Source organism: Schistocerca gregaria, chromosome 2, assembly GCF_023897955.1.
Source record: "Schistocerca gregaria isolate iqSchGreg1 chromosome 2, iqSchGreg1.2, whole genome shotgun sequence".
Lineage (NCBI taxonomy): Eukaryota > Metazoa > Arthropoda > Insecta > Orthoptera > Acrididae > Schistocerca > Schistocerca gregaria.
The window spans coordinates 952,958,575-952,980,132 of record NC_064921.1 but is presented as its reverse complement, the minus strand read 5'-3'; the positions used below and the strand labels follow the sequence as shown (position 1 = coordinate 952,980,132).

Here is a 21,558-nt window from a genome sequence, read left to right as displayed (position 1 = left end):
GTTCTTGTCCAAAAGTTATAACCAGAGTGCGATGTATTTATTTGGGACAAAGCTTTTATACTTTAAAGAGAACATTGTTTATTTATACCCAAGTTCTGTTTGTATCAAATGAGAAAATTTTTCTACAAGTAATAGGTGTGGTAGTGGAGGTTTCTACTAGGCTAACGTATTTCGTACGCTTGTGTCTCTAGACAACATATCACTAATTCTTTGCAATTTGTAACAGTAGTTCTTACTCATGAGCGCGCTAAATGATCTCTCCATCCACAATGTACTTTTAAATCATTCTGCTTTTCATAATTACGATGATTTTTTGCAATTAAGCCTCAGAAATAGTTATAATGTGTTAAGATGTCCCAACGGGGCGAATGAGATGTGTGTATCATCATGTCGTTAAATACGATAAAAAATTGTTAGTCTGCACCCTAGATTTTTTTTATATCACACAATGTGTTTCCTGACATTTTGACCTGTTAAATCGTGGCATATAATGTACAGTTACCACTATTTATGTATTTGACTTCTTGGTTTCAACGTAATATTTTACTTAAATTGAGAACTTTGCACCTCTGAGTTCCCACGCCAGGTGGCGGTTACTGTGCTGTAACAAATTCTGTTACATTTGATGTTATGTTATTTGTATATTTTATTTTTTACTAGTCCTGTAATCTGACACCTTATAATTTTACCTGTCGATTTTTATTGTTGCACGTTTTTTTAAGTTGTTTTGAAAACAACACGCCAGTGTATGCTGGCAAGATGTGCATTTCCCCCTTCCTTTTTGCTATGCGTTTTTATTGGACAATTTGAATTTGAAATATTCAATCAATGATTTTCAAATGCACATTTGGTATTTTGTGGTAATCTCTTGCCAAATAAAGTAATGTTAAGGCTTCACATGACACATGTCACATAGAGGGCGTTCCAAGCCCCTGTCACACCGAGGTCTGCTGTATAGTTGAATGTAAACAGCGGCCATAGTTATTGCGATCGTTTCATAGCTTCTGTTACTGCTAATAACTAGACACCAGTGCGTATGAGCTTTAAATTGTAAGCTAAAGGTATGTTCTTGCCAACAGTTGGTTTATACTCAGGCGTATTTGTGGTCTTTTGTTTCTTATTCACTGATCGCTGTGTGAAAATTTTTAACTTCCAGCACTGGAGATGATCATTATGTGATCGAAAATAGATTTTGCTGTTAGTAAATCATGAAAATTACAGCCAAAGCTGGTCTTCCTTCAAAATTTTATTTCGATTACCCTTTGTGAGATTTACATCTGTTTTTGCTATTATGTGGGGCAACGGCCTTGCCGCAGTAGATATACCGGTTCCCGTGAGATTACCGAAGTTAAGCGCTGTCGGTCGTGGTCGGCACTTGGATGGGTGACCATCCAGGCCGCCATGCGCTGTTGCCATTTTTCAGGGTGCACACAGCCTCGTGACGCCAATTGAGGAGCTACTAATAGTAGTGGCTTCGGTCAAGAATACCATCTTACGATCGGGAGTGTGGTGTGCTGACCCCATGCCCCTCCTATCCGCATGCTGCACCGAGGATGACACGGCGGTCGGATGGTCCCCGTAGGCCACTCGTGGCTTGAAGACGGAGTATTTGCTACTATGTGAAGCAATGTGGATCTGTAAATTAACTACACCCTTTCGCTAACAGTATACTGAGCGAATGCAATGCACGCTTTGATACGTCACATTGTGGATTGTTGACGACAGAAATCGCATAATTATGATGGTCTGGTGCAATGCAAAAACCATCGAAAAAATTCTTCCCTTAGAGGAAAATTCGCTGCTGACAGTAATAGCTGGTACTAGGGTTCAAATGTTCAAATGCATGTGGAATCTTTGGGACTTAACTGCTAAGGTCATCAGTCCCTAAGCTTACACACTACTTAAATATCCTAAGGACAAACACACACACCCATGCCCGAGGGAAGACTCGATCTTCCGCCGGGACCAGCCGCACAGACCATGACTGCAGCGCCAATAGACAGCTCGGCTAATCCCCAGCGGAGCAGGTAATAGGGATAGCAGCGGTTGTTATGCAGGATACACATAATCGCACTGTGGTTTACACCGTGTTGGCGGGCCACTTTCCTGGAGCTTGTACTAGGTTTCGTCTCAATATCCTGTAGAACCCGGTCCATCAGACGTGGTGTACGCACAGTCCGCTGCCTTCCTGCAAGTTCGTCTGTCTGAAAAGACCCATGAGCACACAAACGCTCCAAAAGGGCTTGAAACGTTTGTAATGTGGTTAACGTCTGTGAGGATACTTGTTTTGGCACTGCGAATGGTAAACAGCTCTGACACCACGATCCTGCGGAAATGAAGAGAGTTGTGAGTTGTCACAACGTAGTACTAAATGAACAGTCGCGCTGTAGGGAGCCCTTCCGAGAAGGAATGAGCAAAGGCGACACCGGCAGAGTTTTGGCCGGTCCATGGCCCGCACACTCAGCTCTTGTGAAACATGGCGCGCCGTGGTCGGCCCTTATCTATTGTATCAGAAACAGTTGACTGTGTTTAGTCGACAGTGGCAAACTACGAGCAATAAGTACCGTTTCACTGCATGGAATTAGGCTGCCGTTACCGTTAACCTCTACTTTTTCCATGTACTGGGGAGTGATTTGGTGTATCAGTGATATACGGGGTGGTCCATTGATCGTGACCGGGCCAAATATCTCACGAAATAAGCGTCAAACGAAAGAAACTACGAGGAACGAAACTTGTCCAACTTGAAGGGGGAAACCAGATGGCGTTATGGTTGGTCCGCTAGATGGCGCTGCCATAGGTCAAACGGATATCAACTGCGTTTTTTAAATATGAACCCCCATGTTTATTACATATTCGTGTAGTAGGTAAAGAAATATGAATGTTTTAGTTGGACCACTTTTTTCGCTTTATGATGAATGGCGCTGTAGTAGTCCTAAACATATGGGTCACAATTTTAGACGAACAGTTGGTAACAAGTAGGTTTTTAAAATTAAAATACAGAACGTAACTACGTTTGAACATTTTATTTCGGTTGATCCAGTGTGATACGTTTACCTTTGTGAACTTATCATTTCTGAGAACGCATGCTGTTACAGCGTGATTACCTGTGAATACCACATTACTTCAATAGATGCTCCAACGGATGTCCGTCAACCTCAATGCATTTGGCAATACGTGTAACGACATTCCTCTCAACAGCGAGTAGTTCACTTTCCATAATGTTCGCATATGCATTTACAATACGCTGACACATGTTGTCAGGCGTTGTCGGCGGATTACGATAGCAAATATCCATCAACTTTCCACACAGAAAGAAATCCGGGATGTCAGATCTGGTGAACGTGCCGGCCATGGTATGGTGCTTCGACGACCAATCCACCTGTCATGAAATATGCTATTCAATACCGCTTCAACCGCAGGCGAGATATGTGCCGGACATCCGTCATGTTGAAAGTACATCTCCATTCGGTCATGCAGTGAAACATCTTGTAGTAACATCGGTAGAACATTACGTAGGAAATCAGCATACATTGCACCATTTAGATTGGCATCGATAAAATGGGGGGCAATTAACCTTCCTCCCATAATGTCTCACCATACATTAACCGACAAGGTCGCTGATGTTCCACTTGTCGCAGGCATCATGGATTTTCCGTTGTCCGATAGTGCATGTTATGCCTGTTTACGTTACCGCTGTTGGTGAATAACGCTTCGTCGCTAATTAGTACGCGTGCAAAACATCTGTCATATTCCCGCAATTTTCCTTGTGCCCAGTGGCAGAACTGTAGACGACGTTCAAAGTCGTCGCCATGCAACTCCTGGTGCATAGAAATATGGTACAGGTGCAATCGATGTAGATGTAGCAACATTCAAAATCGACGTTTTTGAGATTCCCGATTCTCGCGCAATTTGTGTGCTACTAATGTGCGGATTAGCCGTGACAGCAGCTAAAACACCTACTTGGGCATCATCATTTGTTGCAGGTCGTGGTTAACGTTTCACATGTGGCTAAACACTTCCTTGCCATTCGGCATTTTGATCACAATAGCCATACCTTGTTGTTGTGGTCTTCAGTCCTGAGAGTGGTTTGATGCAGCTCTCCATGCTACTCTATCTTGTGCAAGCTTCTTCATCTCCCAGTACCTACTGCAACCTACATCCTTCTGAATCTGCTTAGTGTAGTCATCTCTTGGTCTCCCTCTACGATTTTTACCCTCCACCCTGCCCTCTCATACTAAATTGGTGATCCCTTGATGCCTCAGAACATGTCCTACCAACCGATCCCTTCTTCTGGTCAAGTTGTGCCACAAACTTCTCTTCTCCCCAATCCTATTCAATACTTCCTCATTAGTTATGTGATCTACCCATCTAATCTTCAGCATTCTTCTGTAGCACCACATTTCGAAAGCTTCTATTCTCTTCTTGTCCAAACTAGTTATCGTCCATGTTTCACTTCCTGACACTTAAATCTATACTCGATGTTAACAAATTTCTCTTCTTCAGAAACGCTTTCCTTGCCATTGCCACTGTACATTTTATATCCTCTCTATTTCTACCATCATCAGTTATTTTGCTCCCCAAATAGCAAAACCCTTTACTACTTTAAGTGTCTCATTTCCTAATGTAATTCCCTCAGCATCACCCGACTTTATTCGACTACATTCCATTATCCTCGTTTTGCTTTTGTTGATGTTTATCTTATATCCTCCTTTCAAGACACTATCCATTCCGTTCAACTGCTCTTCCAAGTCCTTTGCTGTCTCTGACAGAATTACGATGTCATCGGCGAACCTCAAAGTTTTTACTTCTTCTCCATGGATTTTAATACCTACTCCGAATTTTTCTTTTGTTTCCTTCACTGCTTGCTCAATATACAGATTGAATAACATCGGGGAGAGACTACAACCCTGTCTCACTCCTTTCCCAACCACCGCTTCCCTTTCATGTCCCTCGAGTCTTATAATTGCCATCTGGTTTCTGTACAAACTGTAAATAGCCTTTCGCTCCCTGTATTTTATCCCTGCTACCTTCAGAATTTGAAAGAGAGTATTCCAATCAACATTGTCAAAAGCTTTCTCTAAGTCTACAAATGCTAGAAACGTAGGTTTGCCCTTCGTTAATCTAGCTTCTAAGATAAGTCGTAGGGACAGTATTGCCTCACGTGTTCCAACATTTCTACGGAATCCAAACTGATCTTCCCCGAGGTCGGCTTCTACTAGTTTTTCCATTCGTCTGTAAAGAATTCGCGTTAGTATTTTGTACATCAACACGATATCGACCTTTTCCGCAATTCGTTATCGGTCCATTTTAACACCGGTAATGTGTCACGAAGCAAATACCGTCCGCACTGGCGGAGTGTTACGTGATACCACGTACTTATACGTTTGCGACTATTACAGCGCCATCTATCACGAAGAGAAAAAAGTGGTCCAACCAAAACATTCATATTTCTTTACGTACTACACGAATATGTAATTTTTAAAAAATGGGTGTTCCTATTTTTAAAAACGCAGTTGATATGCGTTTGACCTATGGCAGCGCCGTCTAGCGTGCCAACCATAGCGCCATCTGGTTTCCCCCTTCAAGCTAGACGAGTTTCGTTCTTTGTAGTTTTTTCGTGCGATATTTGGCCCGGTCACTATCAATGGACCACCCTGTGCATAGTGACATAGGTGATAGCGAGAGGCTTGGTGGAAATTGTGTTTCCAATAGTTTGTGGTTATGAAGGTTGATACTTGGTGCGCGGACTACTAATTCAAGGCTTTACTGTCGCTGCTCATGGGAGCAGTTGAAACACACACACATCTCTTGCAAGCGCAGACTGACCTCCGCAGTTGACGATCAGCACGCGGCGGTCCTTGTGGTCGCGGTCGGCCAGCACGTTGACGACCGTGTGGTTCACGAAAGCGTCCTCCTCGTCCGTGGGCAGCAGGTTTCGCAGCAGGTCGCTGTGCTTGTCTTTGAACACCGCCGCCCGCTTCATCTGTCCACAGCACAAGGCACGCCGTCAAAGCTTGCGCAGGTTTCAAGGAATAGTTGTGTAGCGAGAGGAGCGCAAAGCACGCCAACAAAAATTATCTGTACAACTTTAGACTTTAATTACTTTAAAATTACACTAGATAATAACGACTGGTTTACACCAAGTGATAACTCATTAAGTTCTTTTTCTTTACTATTACACTACTGGCGATTTAAATTGCTACACCACGAAGATGACGCGAAATTTAACCGACAGGAAGAAGATGCTGTGATATGCAAATTATCATCTTTTCAGACCATTCACACAAGGTTGGCGCTGGTGGCGACACCTACAACGTGCTGTCATGAGGAAAGCTTCCAACCGATTTCTCATACACAAACAGCAGTTGACCGGCGTTGCCTGGTGGAACGTTGTTGCGACGCCTCGTGTAAGGAGGAGAAATACGTGCCATAACGTTTCCGACTTTTATAAAGGTCGGATCGTAGCCTATCGCGATTACGGTTTATCGTATCGCGCCATTGCTGCTTGCGTTGGTCGAGATCCAATGACTGTTAGCAGAATATGGAGTCGGTGGGTTCAGGAGGGTAGCGTTGGTCAAGATCCAATGACTGTTAGCAGAATATGGAGTCGGTGGCTTCAGGAGGGTAGTACGGAACGCCGTGCTGGATCCTAACGGCCTCGTATTACTAGCGGTCGAGATGACAGGCATCTTCTCCGCATGGCTGATACTGATTTCTCAGGATCTATGCCCCCAAATTGCGTGAAAATGTAATCACATGTCAGTTCTAGTGTAATATATTGGTCCAATGAATACCCGTTTATCATCTACATTTCTTCTTGGTGGAGCAATTTTAATGGCCAGTAGTGTATTTTCCAGGTTCCACAGACCTCACGACAAATTTGATCACATAGAAAAAAGCTCAGTGTATAGCCTGGTTCAAAGAGACGAAGTCCCATACCCAAGAGGAACGAAACTTTCGGACGAAGTACAGAAGAGAACCAACGTTTACACCAGTTATTCGGGCTTGTAATATGTAATTTATGAAAGCACAGGGCTAAGGTGGTGTAAGGGCCCTGCAGTGTGCGTCACAGCACCTGACACTACAGGTCTTACGAGCTGCAGCGACAGCCCCGACGGCTACCATTTCACAGAGTCAGGCTCTCGATAACGCGTGACAAACGTAAGGAGTTCTGAGGACACCTTTTCATTCACACACTGATTTCCCGCACATAGCCGAACGTACGTCAGGTAAGGCAACTACAGTGACGTCACAAATTCTTTGCGGCGCCCGTATTTCTCGTGGGCTCCTTGAAAACAGGTGGCGTTCTCAACAAACATGCTCGGGTACCCCCTCTCTGTTACAGACGCCAATGTGGAGAAGGTATAGGAGGCGTTTGCAAGGACTCCGATAAAATCAGCGTGCACGGCGGTCAGAGATGTGGAAAAGCCACGATCAGCACTCCACAAAGTCTTCCGCAAGGAGTCACATTTGTATTCCTACGACAAACAGCTGCTTCAGGCATAATGCCGATAGCAAACTTGAGTGGGAACATTTTCCACTGGGTGTGCTGACCACGATTGATGCAGACAGTCACTTTTGAAAAACTGTGTACTTTGCACGTACGCGGCTAACTGACTCGTCATAACATCCGAATTCTCATATTTCACAAGAAAATGGAAACGAGAACAGTCGCAGAGTCAGTGAGTGATGAGGGCTTATGCAGAATTGCACTCACTGGTCCAGTCTTTTTCAGCAAGTTTACCTTCAATAGCAGAGTTTACTTGGATATGTCACAAGAGTTTTCTGTGTCACGATTAGAGCACCTGCAACCTGACGTCATATGCCAGTAGAAGGGAGCCATCTCACTTAGCCCTCAATTTTCATCAGTTTCTGGATTAAAATCTTCAGGATAGGGGGACTGCATGTGACGGTCCGACTCTCTGGCTGACAAGGTCACGTGACTTCACTCCACTAGACTTCTTCCTAACTTGTTTTGCAAAGCATCAGTGGTATACATCATGTGGCCAAATAATAGAAGTGTCGTCAAGATAACAAGAGAAGCAAGATGGACGAACCGGAGCTGATTTAAATCCACGTTTTCTGAGATTATTTGTTGTGACCAGACGAAATTACTTTTGTCTAGCCATAACTGTGGGTTCCTGGCTTTAGAAGGCTCGTCAAACTAGGACACGAAATATTAATTCACTTTATTGCATAAATGAGTAAAAGATTTACTTAACTTTGACACAGGCGCTTGCCGCGCGATACTGTATAATTTTCAACTGCGACTGACTATGTAAGCTTCACTTCATGCACTAAGTAACAAACTGTTCTCTTGTGGCACAGTGTTCGACATTGGCAATGGTAGATTTCATCAGAAACATTAATTAGTCTTTGTATCCTACATTATGATAATAAATTTGTACCATAAATGCACTCAGAATGGGCATCTACTCGTAACTGGCGTTGGTGTAACCACGATGTTTTGTTATTACCTACCCATCGCCCATTCCTTTTCACCTTCCCCCTCACTCTACTTCTTCGCCCCCCCCCCCCCCCCAAGTACACATCCTTCCGCCTATCCCTCTCCACCCTCCTTCAACCGCCTCACCCCCCTCTCCGCCCCCTTTGCCACTGTCCACCCCTCGTCTTAGCACATTTCTAGGGAAAAGAAATGAAAGATAAAAAATGGTACAATAAAATTCAAAATAAGCGAATGCCCTCGCGCCCTCGCGTGTGTTTAAAATCTGATTACTATCTCTAACTTGTTATTTTATTTACATTTTATTACTGTTTTAATACTGCTGTCCATTTATTAGTTTTTACATATCGTTGCACAGATTTAAGTTTTCGCCCCACAGACCCAAAAATGAGATTATTCTCGCGGGTGTGGGCCATATCAGAAAGCGTAACATAAAAAACACAGAACATTTGAATGTAATACTCACTTGCCCGATCATTTGTTAGGAGACTGTCAAACTACGTGATTTCGTTACAGTAAGCTGGAACTGCTAATATTTACGGAATTAATACACTGTCAGAATGACACATAGTTAAGCAGCCTTAATATATTTATCATACACAAAATAGCTAATCTTGATTGCTGTGACCAGGAGCAGTCAAAACTAAATCTGACATTTTTGCTTAAGCTGGTCTGACAGTCCTCGTTAAGATATTAATCTATAGACAGGAGTTGGCTATCAAGTATTTCAGACTCTGATTAAACTGGTCTTTATCTGAAGCCAAGTTTTTAGTAGTTCTTAGCAGTTTATTGAACATGTGTGTTCCTGAACAGTACAACCCTTTTTGGACCAATTTAAGTGATTTTAAGTCTTTATGCAGATTGTTCTTATTCCTAGTATTGATATTATGTATCGAGCTATTGGAAGGAAATAGTCACACATTACTTGAAACAAATTTAATTAAGAAATAAATATACTCAGAAGCAGTGGTTTGAATACACAGTTCCTTGAACAGGTTTCTTCATGATTTTCTTGAATTTACACCACAAATGAAACTTATTACACGCTTTTACACTCCAAAACCTTTCGCTCGGTTTGACGAGTTATCCCCGAACATGATACCAGTGACGTAACAGAAGGAAAATAAGCAAAGTATGTAAGTTTTTTTATATCTCCTGCGACTGCCGTCATTCGCATTGCAAATACAGACTTGTATAGGCGCTTCAGTAATTCTGTGGTATGCCCTTCCCAATCGAATTTATTAACGAGTTGAAATCCCAGAAATTTAATATTGTCAACCTCTTCTATCTGCATATCTTCATGTGTTGTACACATGATGGCAGCAAATCTCTTACAGTTTCTGAACTGCATACAGTAGGTCTTTTCAACGTTTAATAACAGTGACAGTGAATTAGCTTTAAACCATTTATCAATGTCAGTGAAAATTTGATAAGCAGCCGTTTATAAATCTGTACTTGACTTGCTATTTATTGCAAAGTTTGTATTATCTGCAAACAAAACAAACTTGGTATCTGGCAATGTAAAAGATGAAAAAGCATTGAGGTACGCAAGAAAATGCAACAGGCCCAAGATGGAAATTTGAGGAACAAAACATGTAATTAATTCCCAGTCAGATGAAGACATATTGCTTACTCCACAGATATTTCGCAAGGACACGCTTTATTTGCTGTTAGTTAGAAACGACACCAATCACTTCGCGGCATTGCTGGTGACACCACAATATTCTAATTCACTCAAGAGAATGCGTGATTTACACAGTTAAACGTTTATGCCGGGTCACAGAAAATGCCATTAGCATCTAATTTGTTATCCAATGAGTTAAGTTCATTTCTCACTGTATGTGCAAACACCCTTTTCTGTATTAGAACCCTTAACGGACTCAAGCTGTGACTTGGACAATATATTGTTTTCAAATATTTTTGAAAATCCGGAAGAAGTGCAATTTGTCGATAATTCGACGATATCTCGTTATCCTCTTCTTGTAAGAGGCTTAACTTCAGCCGGCCGGAGTGGCCTAGCGGTTCTAGGCGCTATAGTCTGGAAACGCGCGCCCGCTACGGTCACAGGTTCGAATCCCGCCTCGGGCGTGGTTGTGTGTGATGTTCTTAAGTTAGTTAGGTTTAAGTAGTTCTAAGTTCTAGGGGACTGATGTCCTCAGCAGTTAAGTCCCATAGTGCTCAGAGCCATTTTTTGAGCTTAACTTCAGCATATTTAAGCCAGTATGGAAATGTTCCACTGATAAAGAGATTGGTTACACAAATAACTTAAGATAGAACTCAACTCACGGGGGAACTCTTTGATTAACTTCGTTGATACGTTATCATGGTAACCACTATAGTACTTTGATTTTAAGGATTTCATGATGGATGTTACTTCTTTAGAAGACTTGAGCGTCATTTCCATTTTACTGAAGTTATTTGTAAAGACTGGTCTCCAATATTTCATTGCACTGTTTACTGAACCTGATAACCCCAAACTGTCAGTAACAGAAACAAAGTACTTGTTTAAGAGGTTTGCAACACTACATGCACTTGTTACCAATGTCTCATTTATTTTTAGAGATATCTGTTCCTCTTCCTTTTTGGTCTCACCTGTCTCTGTCTTCATTATATGCCACAAAGTTTTTATTTTGTTGCCTGATGTATTTTCCTTTTCTCATAACATAGTTGCTTAGATTTCTGGATTACTTGATTCAATACTTTGTAGTATCCTTTGTAATTCATTACAGTTCTAACATCAAAGCTGTTCCTGAATTGTGGATACAGTCTCCTTTTTGTCTCAGTCCAGAACCGCGCTGCTGCTACGGTCGCAGGTTCGAATACTGCCTGGGGCATGGATGTGTGTAATGTTCTTAGGTTAGTTAAGTTTAAGTAGTTCTAAGTCTAGGGGACTGATGACCTCAGATGTTAAGTCCCATAGTGCTCAGAGCCATTTGAACCATTTTTAGCTATCCCATGACTTTTGTCACCTTAGTGTAAATATGCACGTTTTCAGTGGGCGAAACAACGCGGAAACTGGTCTGTAACGGTGTAGGCCGATAAGTCGCATGTTTATCCTTTTCCAAATGATCTGAAGCGGCAGATTCATCGATAACCAAAGGAGGCGCTTAATCCGTTGTCTGTGGAGACTTTAGTTGGAACCTGAAGCGATTTTTTGATGTTTTGGCGCTGTTCTTCGTACATTGACTTCGGCCCACTAATTCCGAATAGCGTGAATGTGAACCAGGAAACTGTTTAGATATTCTCGGTGACCAAAGGCTGCCCTCATAACAGCCGCGTTTACAGAGCTGCACGCACACTTTGCTCCCTGTAGCAATTCTGCTTGCCCACCAAATCACGTGATCTTAATCCCATTGAAAATATCTGGGATTATTTGGAATAGCGGCTCAACCGTAGCAGTCAACATCCCCTCAACATGATTGCTCTCCGGGATCATCAATGAGTGCATTCAACTGGACGTGGAGTATCAGAAGAAATTTACAGGCTTTCTTTCACGCCGAGTTGAAAAAGAAAGGAAGGAAGATCAGGGTCCAACGACGTCATTAGAGACGGAGCTCAAGCTCGGATTATGAAAGGATGGGGAAGAATATCGGCCGTGCCCTTTCGAAGGAACCATCCCTGAATTTGCGTAACCGATTTAGGGAACAATGGCAAATCTAAATATGGATGGCCGGACATGGATTTGAAATGTCGTCGTCCCGAATCCGGTCCTAACTGACAAGAGGACCTTACGAACTTCCCCTCGACGATTTTATTCGCCTTGACAAGATGTGCAGGACGCGACTAGGATTTCGACATATCGCACCCGGGCAACAAAAGTGATACAAGTCAAAAAACGACTTTTTTTTAGTATTTGTCACTGAAAAATTCTTGTGAAATGCCCCACCGTGCACGTAGAACGCCACATCTCTATCTCGCAATTTGTCTACTGCGAATACAAGGCAGTTGCTACAGTTTTTTTGTAGGCTACTTCGTGATTCGCCACTGCAAGAAAACGTCACTTCAGTATTGCTATAGGCGGGTGTGCACCAGTCATCGAGAACAGTGCTACATTTTGAGTTGTGAAAGTTTTCATGCATAAGGTAAGTTGAATGTAATTTTTAGTGTAATCGATTATTACAACGTCTGTATTTATACAGTGTCTGTATCTTACATTACAATGTCCTTCAGCCATGTTTTGACGATTACAGCTATTATAGTCCGGTCCCGGTAGCTGAGTGGCTGGGCTGGCAGCGGTGGCCGAGCGGTTCTAGGCGCTTCATTTCGGAGCCGCGCGACTGCTACGGTCGCAGGTTCGAATCCTGCCTCGGTCTTGGACGTGTGTGATGTCCTTAGGCTAGATCTAGGGGACTGATGACCTCAGATGTTAAGTCCCATAGTGCTCAGAGCCATTTGAAACATTTGCCGGCACGGTAGCTCAGCGTGTTCGGTCAGAGGGTTAGCAGCCCTCTGCAATAAAAAAAAACTGAGATAATCGATCAACAACGAACTTAACCGGATATCTTACGACGTCCGCCCCGAGCAGATGCAACGAACGAAAGTAAACAAAATGAGATCAAGAACAAAATTAAAAAAAAAAAAAAGTGGTCAGCGTGACGGAATGTCAGTCCTAAGGTAGCGGGTTCGATTCCCGGCTGGGTCGGAGATTTTCTCCGCTCAGCGGCTGGGTGTTGTGTTGTCCTAATCATCATCATTTCATCCCCATCGACGCGCAGGTTGCCGAAGTGGCGTCACCGCGCGACTGCTGCGGTCGCAGGTTCGAATCCTGCCTCGGGCATGGATGTGTGTGATGTCCTTAGGTTAGTTAGGTTTAAGTAGTTCTAAGTTCTAGGGGACTTATGACCACAGATGTTGAGTCCCATAGTGCTCAGAGCCATTTTTGAACGGACGAATGACCTTTCAGGAACGTAGTTCGAAATCCGCCCGTCGGATTTCTTTGTAATGAGCGATATCTGTGTGAAGAGATTTACCGATAAACGTCAGAGAGCTATGCTGCTCACTGGGCGATAATAACTGACAGTAGGTAATCTGAGAAGCCGAACATTATAGCTAGTGTTATTTGGCGGCGATAAGGCCATCTGATAGTGTCCACAGCTGGCAGTTCTGGGCGTACGCGTGGCACAAGGGCGGGGGGGGGGGGGGGGGGGGGGAGGGGAGGGGGGCGTTCCCTCAAGGCCACACTGGGTGCTGTATCAGCTGCGAAACGACGTGGGCACGTGACATGCACATACCGGGGGACCATTGCTACACCTCGTGCAACGTGGGCGCTGCGGACACTGAAACAACGACTTGAGCTGGGGTTTCACGATGACTTGCCTCTAGTATAGCTCCGATAAAGGGTCCCAGCGACAATTGTGTGAGACAGAGCACGTGTTAGTATTTCCTGAAATATTAGCACACTGGCTCTTTGTACGCATCAGTGACATGTAATCCTGGACCTTGCTACGTGACGCGTAACATTCATGCCCCCGCATTATGACACTGTCACGTTACATGGCATTTCGTTCTGACGTAGAAGATACCAGACAGGAAATTAATTATCCCACACGAGACATACTGCTGATGTCGTGGCCTCTTAGTCTTTATAATGGACTCACAAACGAATCATACGAATTTCCCATCAGTGATTTGGTTCATATTTACAACTAGAACCGCAACATACTTAAAAAGGCAGACGCAACTCTCGCCCGTTTTCGAGAAAATCGAGTTCGAAAATTTTAGGCGTGCTTATAAACTTTGTATGCCCGCTTGTAAAAGAGTCCGCAACAGAGCGAGTAAGCGCTTAGCTTCATAATCTCAAGGTCTCTGGATCGAATCTCGCTGCCTGTACTTTTTTCATTCCCACGTAGTTCTAACAAAATATTTATTATGACTGTTCAAATTATCAGTATGTAGTGATTCATTTATTATTGTCATAACCTTTATCCTGAAAATAGGAGAAAAATCAGTTTTTTCGTAAGCAGTTTGGAAATAAAAATGGATACAAGAGGACTTCCAGTCAAACCAATACAGTATTTTACTTACATTACTGTATCTACAGTTGTGAAAAGTAACATTCAAGTATCAAATTGAGAATTGCACCAATGAGGATGACAGTGATCGTAGGAACTTCGAAAACACTAATTGTTGCTACACAGCACATGAAACGAACGCCGAGTTTTTGTGTGTGCGTGGTCTTTAACAATGTGTCTATTGCAAAACAAATTTGGTTTTCAATCTCCGTCATCACACATTATATCTGCTGGTATAATTACTTGGGAACGAAAAAAAAATAACGGCAGCGAGATTCGACCGAAACCTCGCAGTGTTAAAACTAAGCGTTTCCGCGCTCGGCTGCGGAACCCTCGAATACTAACAACCATAAAATCTCGCGTTATAATTGGAAATTTTTCTCGTTATAAATGGTGGCGTTTATGGAACAACTTATTTCCTTTTTTAATTGATTCAGCTGTGGGTTCTTGGTGAAACATTGCATTATATACTGTATTAACTGAAGGATACACTTCTTCCTCCTTCTTTTATAAAGTATCAAAAATGGTTCAAATGGCTCTGAGCACTATGGGACTCAACTGCTGTGGTCATAAGTCCCCTAGAACTTAGAACTACTTAAACCTAACTAATCTAAGGACATCACACACATCCATGCCCGAGGCAGGATTCGAACCTGCGACCGTAGCAGTCGCGCGGTTCCGTATAAAGTTTATTATTACTGTGCAAGCTTGGATTCCGGTTATAGCCCCATTTTTCTACTACACAACTGATCCCAAATATGAGAACCAAAAAAAAGATAACCTGTCACCTTCTTAATTTATCGATTCTTGATCTGAGCTATAAAAGGTATCTCTGTTGACAATTTTGACTCAGTTACAAAATTCATTAAGGAGCATTTACAATAACTATCACACTGGAGTAGAGTTATGCACTGAAATGAAATTTTTTTCATTGTTTACGCACGAATGAAGGCACGAAGCTGTTACTTCTATGTAGAGTTTGTAGCATTGTCTAAACGCGGTGAATTAAGATTTTCTTATTCAATAATAAATGGGGGGGGGGGTGCATACATCTCTTTACTAGTTTCTAAAAATTTCTAACTGAGTAAGACATTAAATTCCAGTTGTTGTTGTGGTCTTCAGTCCTGAGACTGGTTTGATGCAGCTCTCCATGCTACTCTATCCTGTGCAAGTTGCTTCATCTCCCAGTACCTACTTCAACCTACATCCTTCTGAATCTGCTTAGTGTGTTCATCTCTTGGACTCCCTCTACTATTTTTAGCCACCACGCTGCCCTCCAATATTAAACTGGTGATCCCTTGATGCCTCAGAACATGTCCTACCAGCCGATCCCTTCTTCTAGTCAAGTTGTGCCACAAGCTCCTCTTCTCCCCAATTCTATTCAATTATGTGATCTACCCATCAAATATTCAGAATTCTTCTGTAGCACCACATTTCGGAAGCTTCTATTCTCTTCTTGTCTAAACTATTTATCGTCCACGTTTCACTTCCATACATGGCTACACTCCACACAAATACTTTCAGAAACGACTTCCTGACACTTAAATCTATACTCGACGATAACAAATTTCTCTTCTTCAGAAACGCTTTTCTTGCCATTGCCAGTCTACATTTTATATCCTCTCTACTTCGACCATCATCAGTTATTTTGCTCCCCAAATAGCAAAAGTCCTTTACTACTTTAAGTGTCTCATTTCCTAATCTAATTTCCTGAACATCACCCGACTTAATTCGACTACATTCCACTATCCTCGTTATGCTTTTGTTGATGTTCATCTTATATCCTCCTTTCATGACACTATCCATTCCGTTCAACTGGTCTTCCAAGTCCTTCGCTGTCTCTGATAGAATTACAATGTCATCGGCGAAACTCAAAGTTTTTATTTCTTCTCCACGGATTTTAATTCCTACTCCGAATTTTTCTTTTGCTTCTTTTACTGCTTGCTCAATATACAGATTGAATAACATCGGGGAGAGGTTACAACCCTGTCTCACTCCCTTCCCAACCACTGCTTCCCTTTCATGCCCCACTACTCTTATAACTGCCATCTGGTTTCTGTACAATTGCAGTTAAGCTAGGAGATTAAAGAAGCCACATTCAACGTCTGCCGATCATTTGCTTAAACGTAAACCACAAATATGTAATAAACTGTCGGAAAAAATTAGTACACCTGGAAAGACAACGTCGATTCCATGTGGGAGGAGCACACCATAGAACTGCAGAAACGCCTTAACAAATCTGTATTTGCAATTCGAGTGTTAGCAGACATAGGCGACATAAAAGTGAAAAAGCTCGCATACTTTGCCTACTTTCATTCCATAGTGTCATATGGTATAATATTTTGGGGTAACTCTTCCAGTCAAACAAAAGTTTTCAGAGTGCAAAAGGGTGTAATACGTATTATTTGTGGAGTAAATTCACAGACGTCTTGTACAAACCTCTTCAAAGAACTTGGTATACTAACTACTGCCTCTCAGTATATTTACTCCTTAATGAAATTTGTCCTAAGTAATATATCTCTTTTTCCAACAAACAGCTCAGTTCATACATACAATACCAGGAACAAAAATGATCTGCACAGGGACTTAAAAGCACTTTACTCAGGAACACTCATCTTCAATAATTTGCCAGCAAACATACAAAATTTAGATACAAATAAAGATCACTTTAAAAGGAGCCTGAAAGACTTACTAGTGGCCAACTCCTCCTACTCCATTCACGAATTTTTTAATAGAAACAAATGATTTATTGTATTACTCATACTATTAGTATTATTTCAGCTTTTTTTTAATTGACATGTTCCTAATCCACGACGATCTCCTCAACACGGATCTATGGAACGAAAAACTAATCTAATCTAATCTAATCTAGCCCATTTTCCACTAATGCCACAGCTTCGTCATGTACAGCTCTCGACTGCTGACATCAGAGGATCAGTTGGAGTGGTCTCTACCGATGAAATAAGATTTTATATGTGGTGTCTTGAGAGGTCCATGCCCTCTTTCACATGTCTCCTCTCATTTCATCAACTTTATTAGTGTTCTATGTCATTGCACGGTAGTAACACGCCGAATAAAGTTATTGTTATGAGAGTCTTTGTGCTGAGACCTCAAAAAAAAATACTTTTCACTTGATTCCTAAACATGTCCGGTTATTTCTCTGTGTGTCCTGTGCAAGGCGAGCATCGGAGGACGCAGCACACTGCATTTCCGGTTGGGGGCTGCACTTCCCCGAATTCTGAGGGTTCGTACAATGGGCTTAAGCGCCTGGAGATACGACTGACGTCGGTCGAGTTTCACCCATTGTATGCCGGGTGGAACGACCTGCGAGACATATGAGTGTCGCCACAGTTTATGTATTTACTGTTGCGGCGCGTCCGGAACGAAGACTCCTGGCACCGATTGGCTGCATTGTCCTCTTGATTCTGACAGTACTTGTGGACCGTGCCCTGCTGCGTGCGACTGTCTGGCGCAGGATTGCTGGTCGTCTAGGCAGGTTGTTTTCGTAGCCGGTCAAACAGCAGCTTCAGTGCCCTCAGCTGAAACCGTGCGACTGCTACGGTCGCAGGTTCGAATCCTGCCTCGGTCATGGATGTGTGTGATGTCCTTAGGTTAGTTAGGTTTAAGTAGTTCTAAGTTCTAGGGGACTGATGACCATAGCAGTTGAGTCCCATAGCGCTCAGAGCCGTTTGAACCATTTTGAACCCTCAGCTGAATAGCAGAGGCAAGATTGGTCAACTTAATCTGAGGCAAGTTGACGTCATAAAGCCCTGCTCGAAATTGGAGGGAACGGTCGCTATTGGCGCGAATGATGTTCTGAGACAGTGTGGGGGTATTTTGGAATTAGAACTTTATGCTGATTCGCAGTTTTCGAGGAGAGTAGGGAGTAGACCAATGTTGGCTTCGCTCTTCCGTTGTGTGGGCAGTGGGATTCGGGATCTGATCTTCGTTGGAGTCGGACGGTCTTGCGACTTGGTCGCTCTTTTTCGGAAGAACTTGGAAATCTTCGGACAGCCTTCGAGGCCAGGGGTTGACACAGAGTTGGTGCACAGCAGATGTCGGCGCCTACATCAACAGGACGCTGCCTACCGACGATGTGCTTGAGATTTCAGCACTGGTACAGTATTTTGCGGCTCCGGTATTGTAGGACCTTATCAACTTTGTACTGAATCCCTCAGCAGCACGCTCGCTCACCTTGCTACAAATCCATCTTGTTTGTATCTCCATGTGATCACATTTGAACTCTCACTACTAATTGCGACACTGCTATATAGTCGGGAGATTAATGTTTGATTCATTAACACATCCAGTCATTATCGTCAATCTATTGCATCACAGTGAGTAGGAGCCCTTTGTTCTCGAGCCAACTCTTACTCTCATAATATTTCAGTATACCCTATCATTTAACCTTCTGTATGTGACGACAATCATGTACATTTATGTTCTGATATATAATAAATCTAATTGTAATATTTAAACCGCATATCATTTCGTAGATATAGGCAGAATCCCATTTCCTGTTGTTTATTACGATAAAGTTCTCTTTTTTAAGTAGATTACGATTTTTATTAAATTATTGTGAGCGTGCACTCTTTATTTTACCAACTAGCAGGGTCCACCATCATTTCCTTCCGTTACCGTTGTGAGCATAATTAACTAGCTGGTAGATAAGGAGGGGGTCGAGTGCATGTCCAGTTCTCATGCAAAATTCGTATGTATTAAAGAGGTACAAACTCTTCTCCACCCTGACACCTCGCAGTCTGTTCTTTCGGACACGTCCGAAACGATTTCAGACGCACAAGCAGCTCCAAATCTTACGGGAATCAGTGAACTGCTATGAGTAGTGAGGATTATGGCAACGGGCACACCAGCAATAGTGTGTGGATAAGTTGAGAATTTGCTTCTGACGGGAGGCGTGCTAGAGTCGTCCGTGTAGTTGCAGTGAGCACTGGGTGTCTTGTAAGCAGGGGACCCAGCTTCGATTTTCGGTCCTGCACAAATTTCCACTTTTCCCATTGTTTTAATTCAGTCCCAATGGCAGCTAATGTCGTTAATTTCTCTGTGTCTTAAAGCAGATTCTGCCTGCACGCAAGTGGCCGTCGTTTGCGACGTCACGCTCGCCCCACCCCAGGCCTTATGGTCTGGCGTGCGATAGCTTACAATCCTCGTACACCTTTGGTGTATCTGGAGGGGACGTTAACCAGCGCTTGGTACGCCCAGAATGGCTCAAATGGCTCTGAGCACTATGGGACTCAACATCTGTGGTCATCAGTCCCCTAGAACTTAGAACTACTTAAACCTAACTAACCTAAGGACATCACACACATCCATGCCCAAGGCAGGATTCGAACCTGCGACAGTAGCGGTCACGCGGTTCCAGACTGAAGCGCCTAAAACCGCTCGGCCACACAGTCCGGCGCCCAGAATGTTGCTAGACCCGTTCTTTTGCCATTATTGCAACAAGAAGGGGATGTGTAGTTCAGGGGATGTGTAGTTCCAACAGGATAATGGTCGCCCACGCACTGTCCGTGAAACACAAAAACGTGTTCTGCAAGACGTGCAGCAGCTTCGCTGACCAGCACCATCTCCAGACTTGTCTCCAATCGAGAACGTGTGGGATATGATGGGGCGGGAAGTGAATCGTGCGACTAGTAAGCCAACAATTCTTACAGATCTACGTAAACAAGTCAAGCAGGCGTGGCAACACGTACCACAGGACAGTGTTCGCCATCTGGACGCCAGTCAGCGCTTGAATTGCCTCCCGTGGAGGGTACACTAGTTACTAATATGGGTGTTGCGGCATGGGAATGCTAGCCAGTAGTACCGAGCCAGTTGGACGAAACGTTGGGAATTGACACAGAATTCATCAACCGACCACGGCATAACAGCCCTGATGATTATAATTAACTTATTGCAAACGCTCACAAACCACTCCATATCGAATTAATCCTAGTGTGTTTTGAAATGCCTTAATGTAATGAGCAAACGATAGCAAGAGATGTCAATATATTAAACTCTAAATGTTGTAGTGAGGTATTGTGAATGCTATATGTTCCCAGAGAAACAAAATTATTGCTCTTACAATATGCTCTTCAAGCAGCCGTGCTGCATAGACATTGAAAGTGCCTTTCTTTCTCAAACGAATTATTTAAAAGAAAATACATCGGTATAATATTGCTCTATTTACTGTATTGACACTGTAATTACGCAGAAGTAGAAAATATTCACGTAACTCTGCCGGACAGTGTTTGACGCACACATCAAATGATTGTGATTACTGTAACTTAAGTTATTAGCAACCTGAGCTATTTACAGCTCAGATCAGTGAACAATAATAACGCATCCCTTTTGCCAGTCAAATAGCTAACGTAGTTGCAGAGCTTCGTAAGAGCCTGCTACGTCGATTAACAGTATTTTTCGATGTAATTTCAATTTCTAATTTGCGTGTAACTAAAAGGTACTAAGCACAGCGATGCTAGTCAATTGTATGTGGTGGGCACAGTCATTTGTTGATTACGGCTTCCATGTCCCCACATTATTAAGGTCGGAATGATCCCACGCTTGCACACATGCAATAAATACCTGTCTTAAAATTTAAATTATAAGTGTTTACTTTGAGTTACAAATGATAGTGCAATTAATGACACTGTCATACTTATCCACTATGCAGTCCATAATTAAAAGTGATTTGGTGCGCATAATTGCAACAAAATTTATTAAATTCCCTAGTAGGAGAAAACCACACTAAAGTTACAATTTTCGAAACGATATTATACACTCCTGGAAATTGAAATAGAGAACACCGTGAATTCATTGTCCCAAGAAGGGGAAACTTTATTGACACATTCCTGGGGTCAGATACATCACATGATCACACTGACAGAACCACAGGCACATAGACACAGGCAACAGAGCATGCACAATGTCGGCACTAGTACAGTGTATATCCACCTTTCGCAGCAATGCAGGCTGCTATTCTCCCATGGAGACGATCGTAGAGATGCTGGATGTAGTCCTGTGGAACGGCTTGCCATGCCATTTCCACCTGGCGCCTCAGTTGGACCAGCGTTCGTGCTGGACGTG

The 21,558-nt window shown here is 42.9% G+C and overlaps 1 protein-coding gene across 2 annotated transcripts in view; it reads right to left on the bottom strand.

Moving 5' to 3' along the window:
- The window catches only part of LOC126335428 (retinaldehyde-binding protein 1), a 97,095-nt gene that overhangs the window by 35,659 nt on the left and 39,878 nt on the right, over positions 1 to 21,558 (bottom strand). For both annotated transcript variants that reach the window (XM_049998706.1, XM_049998707.1), the window contains exon 4: positions 5,827 to 5,983. In XM_049998706.1, coding sequence (XP_049854663.1) covers positions 5,827 to 5,983 — 157 coding nt within the window. The remainder of the gene's footprint in view (positions 1 to 5,826; positions 5,984 to 21,558) is intronic.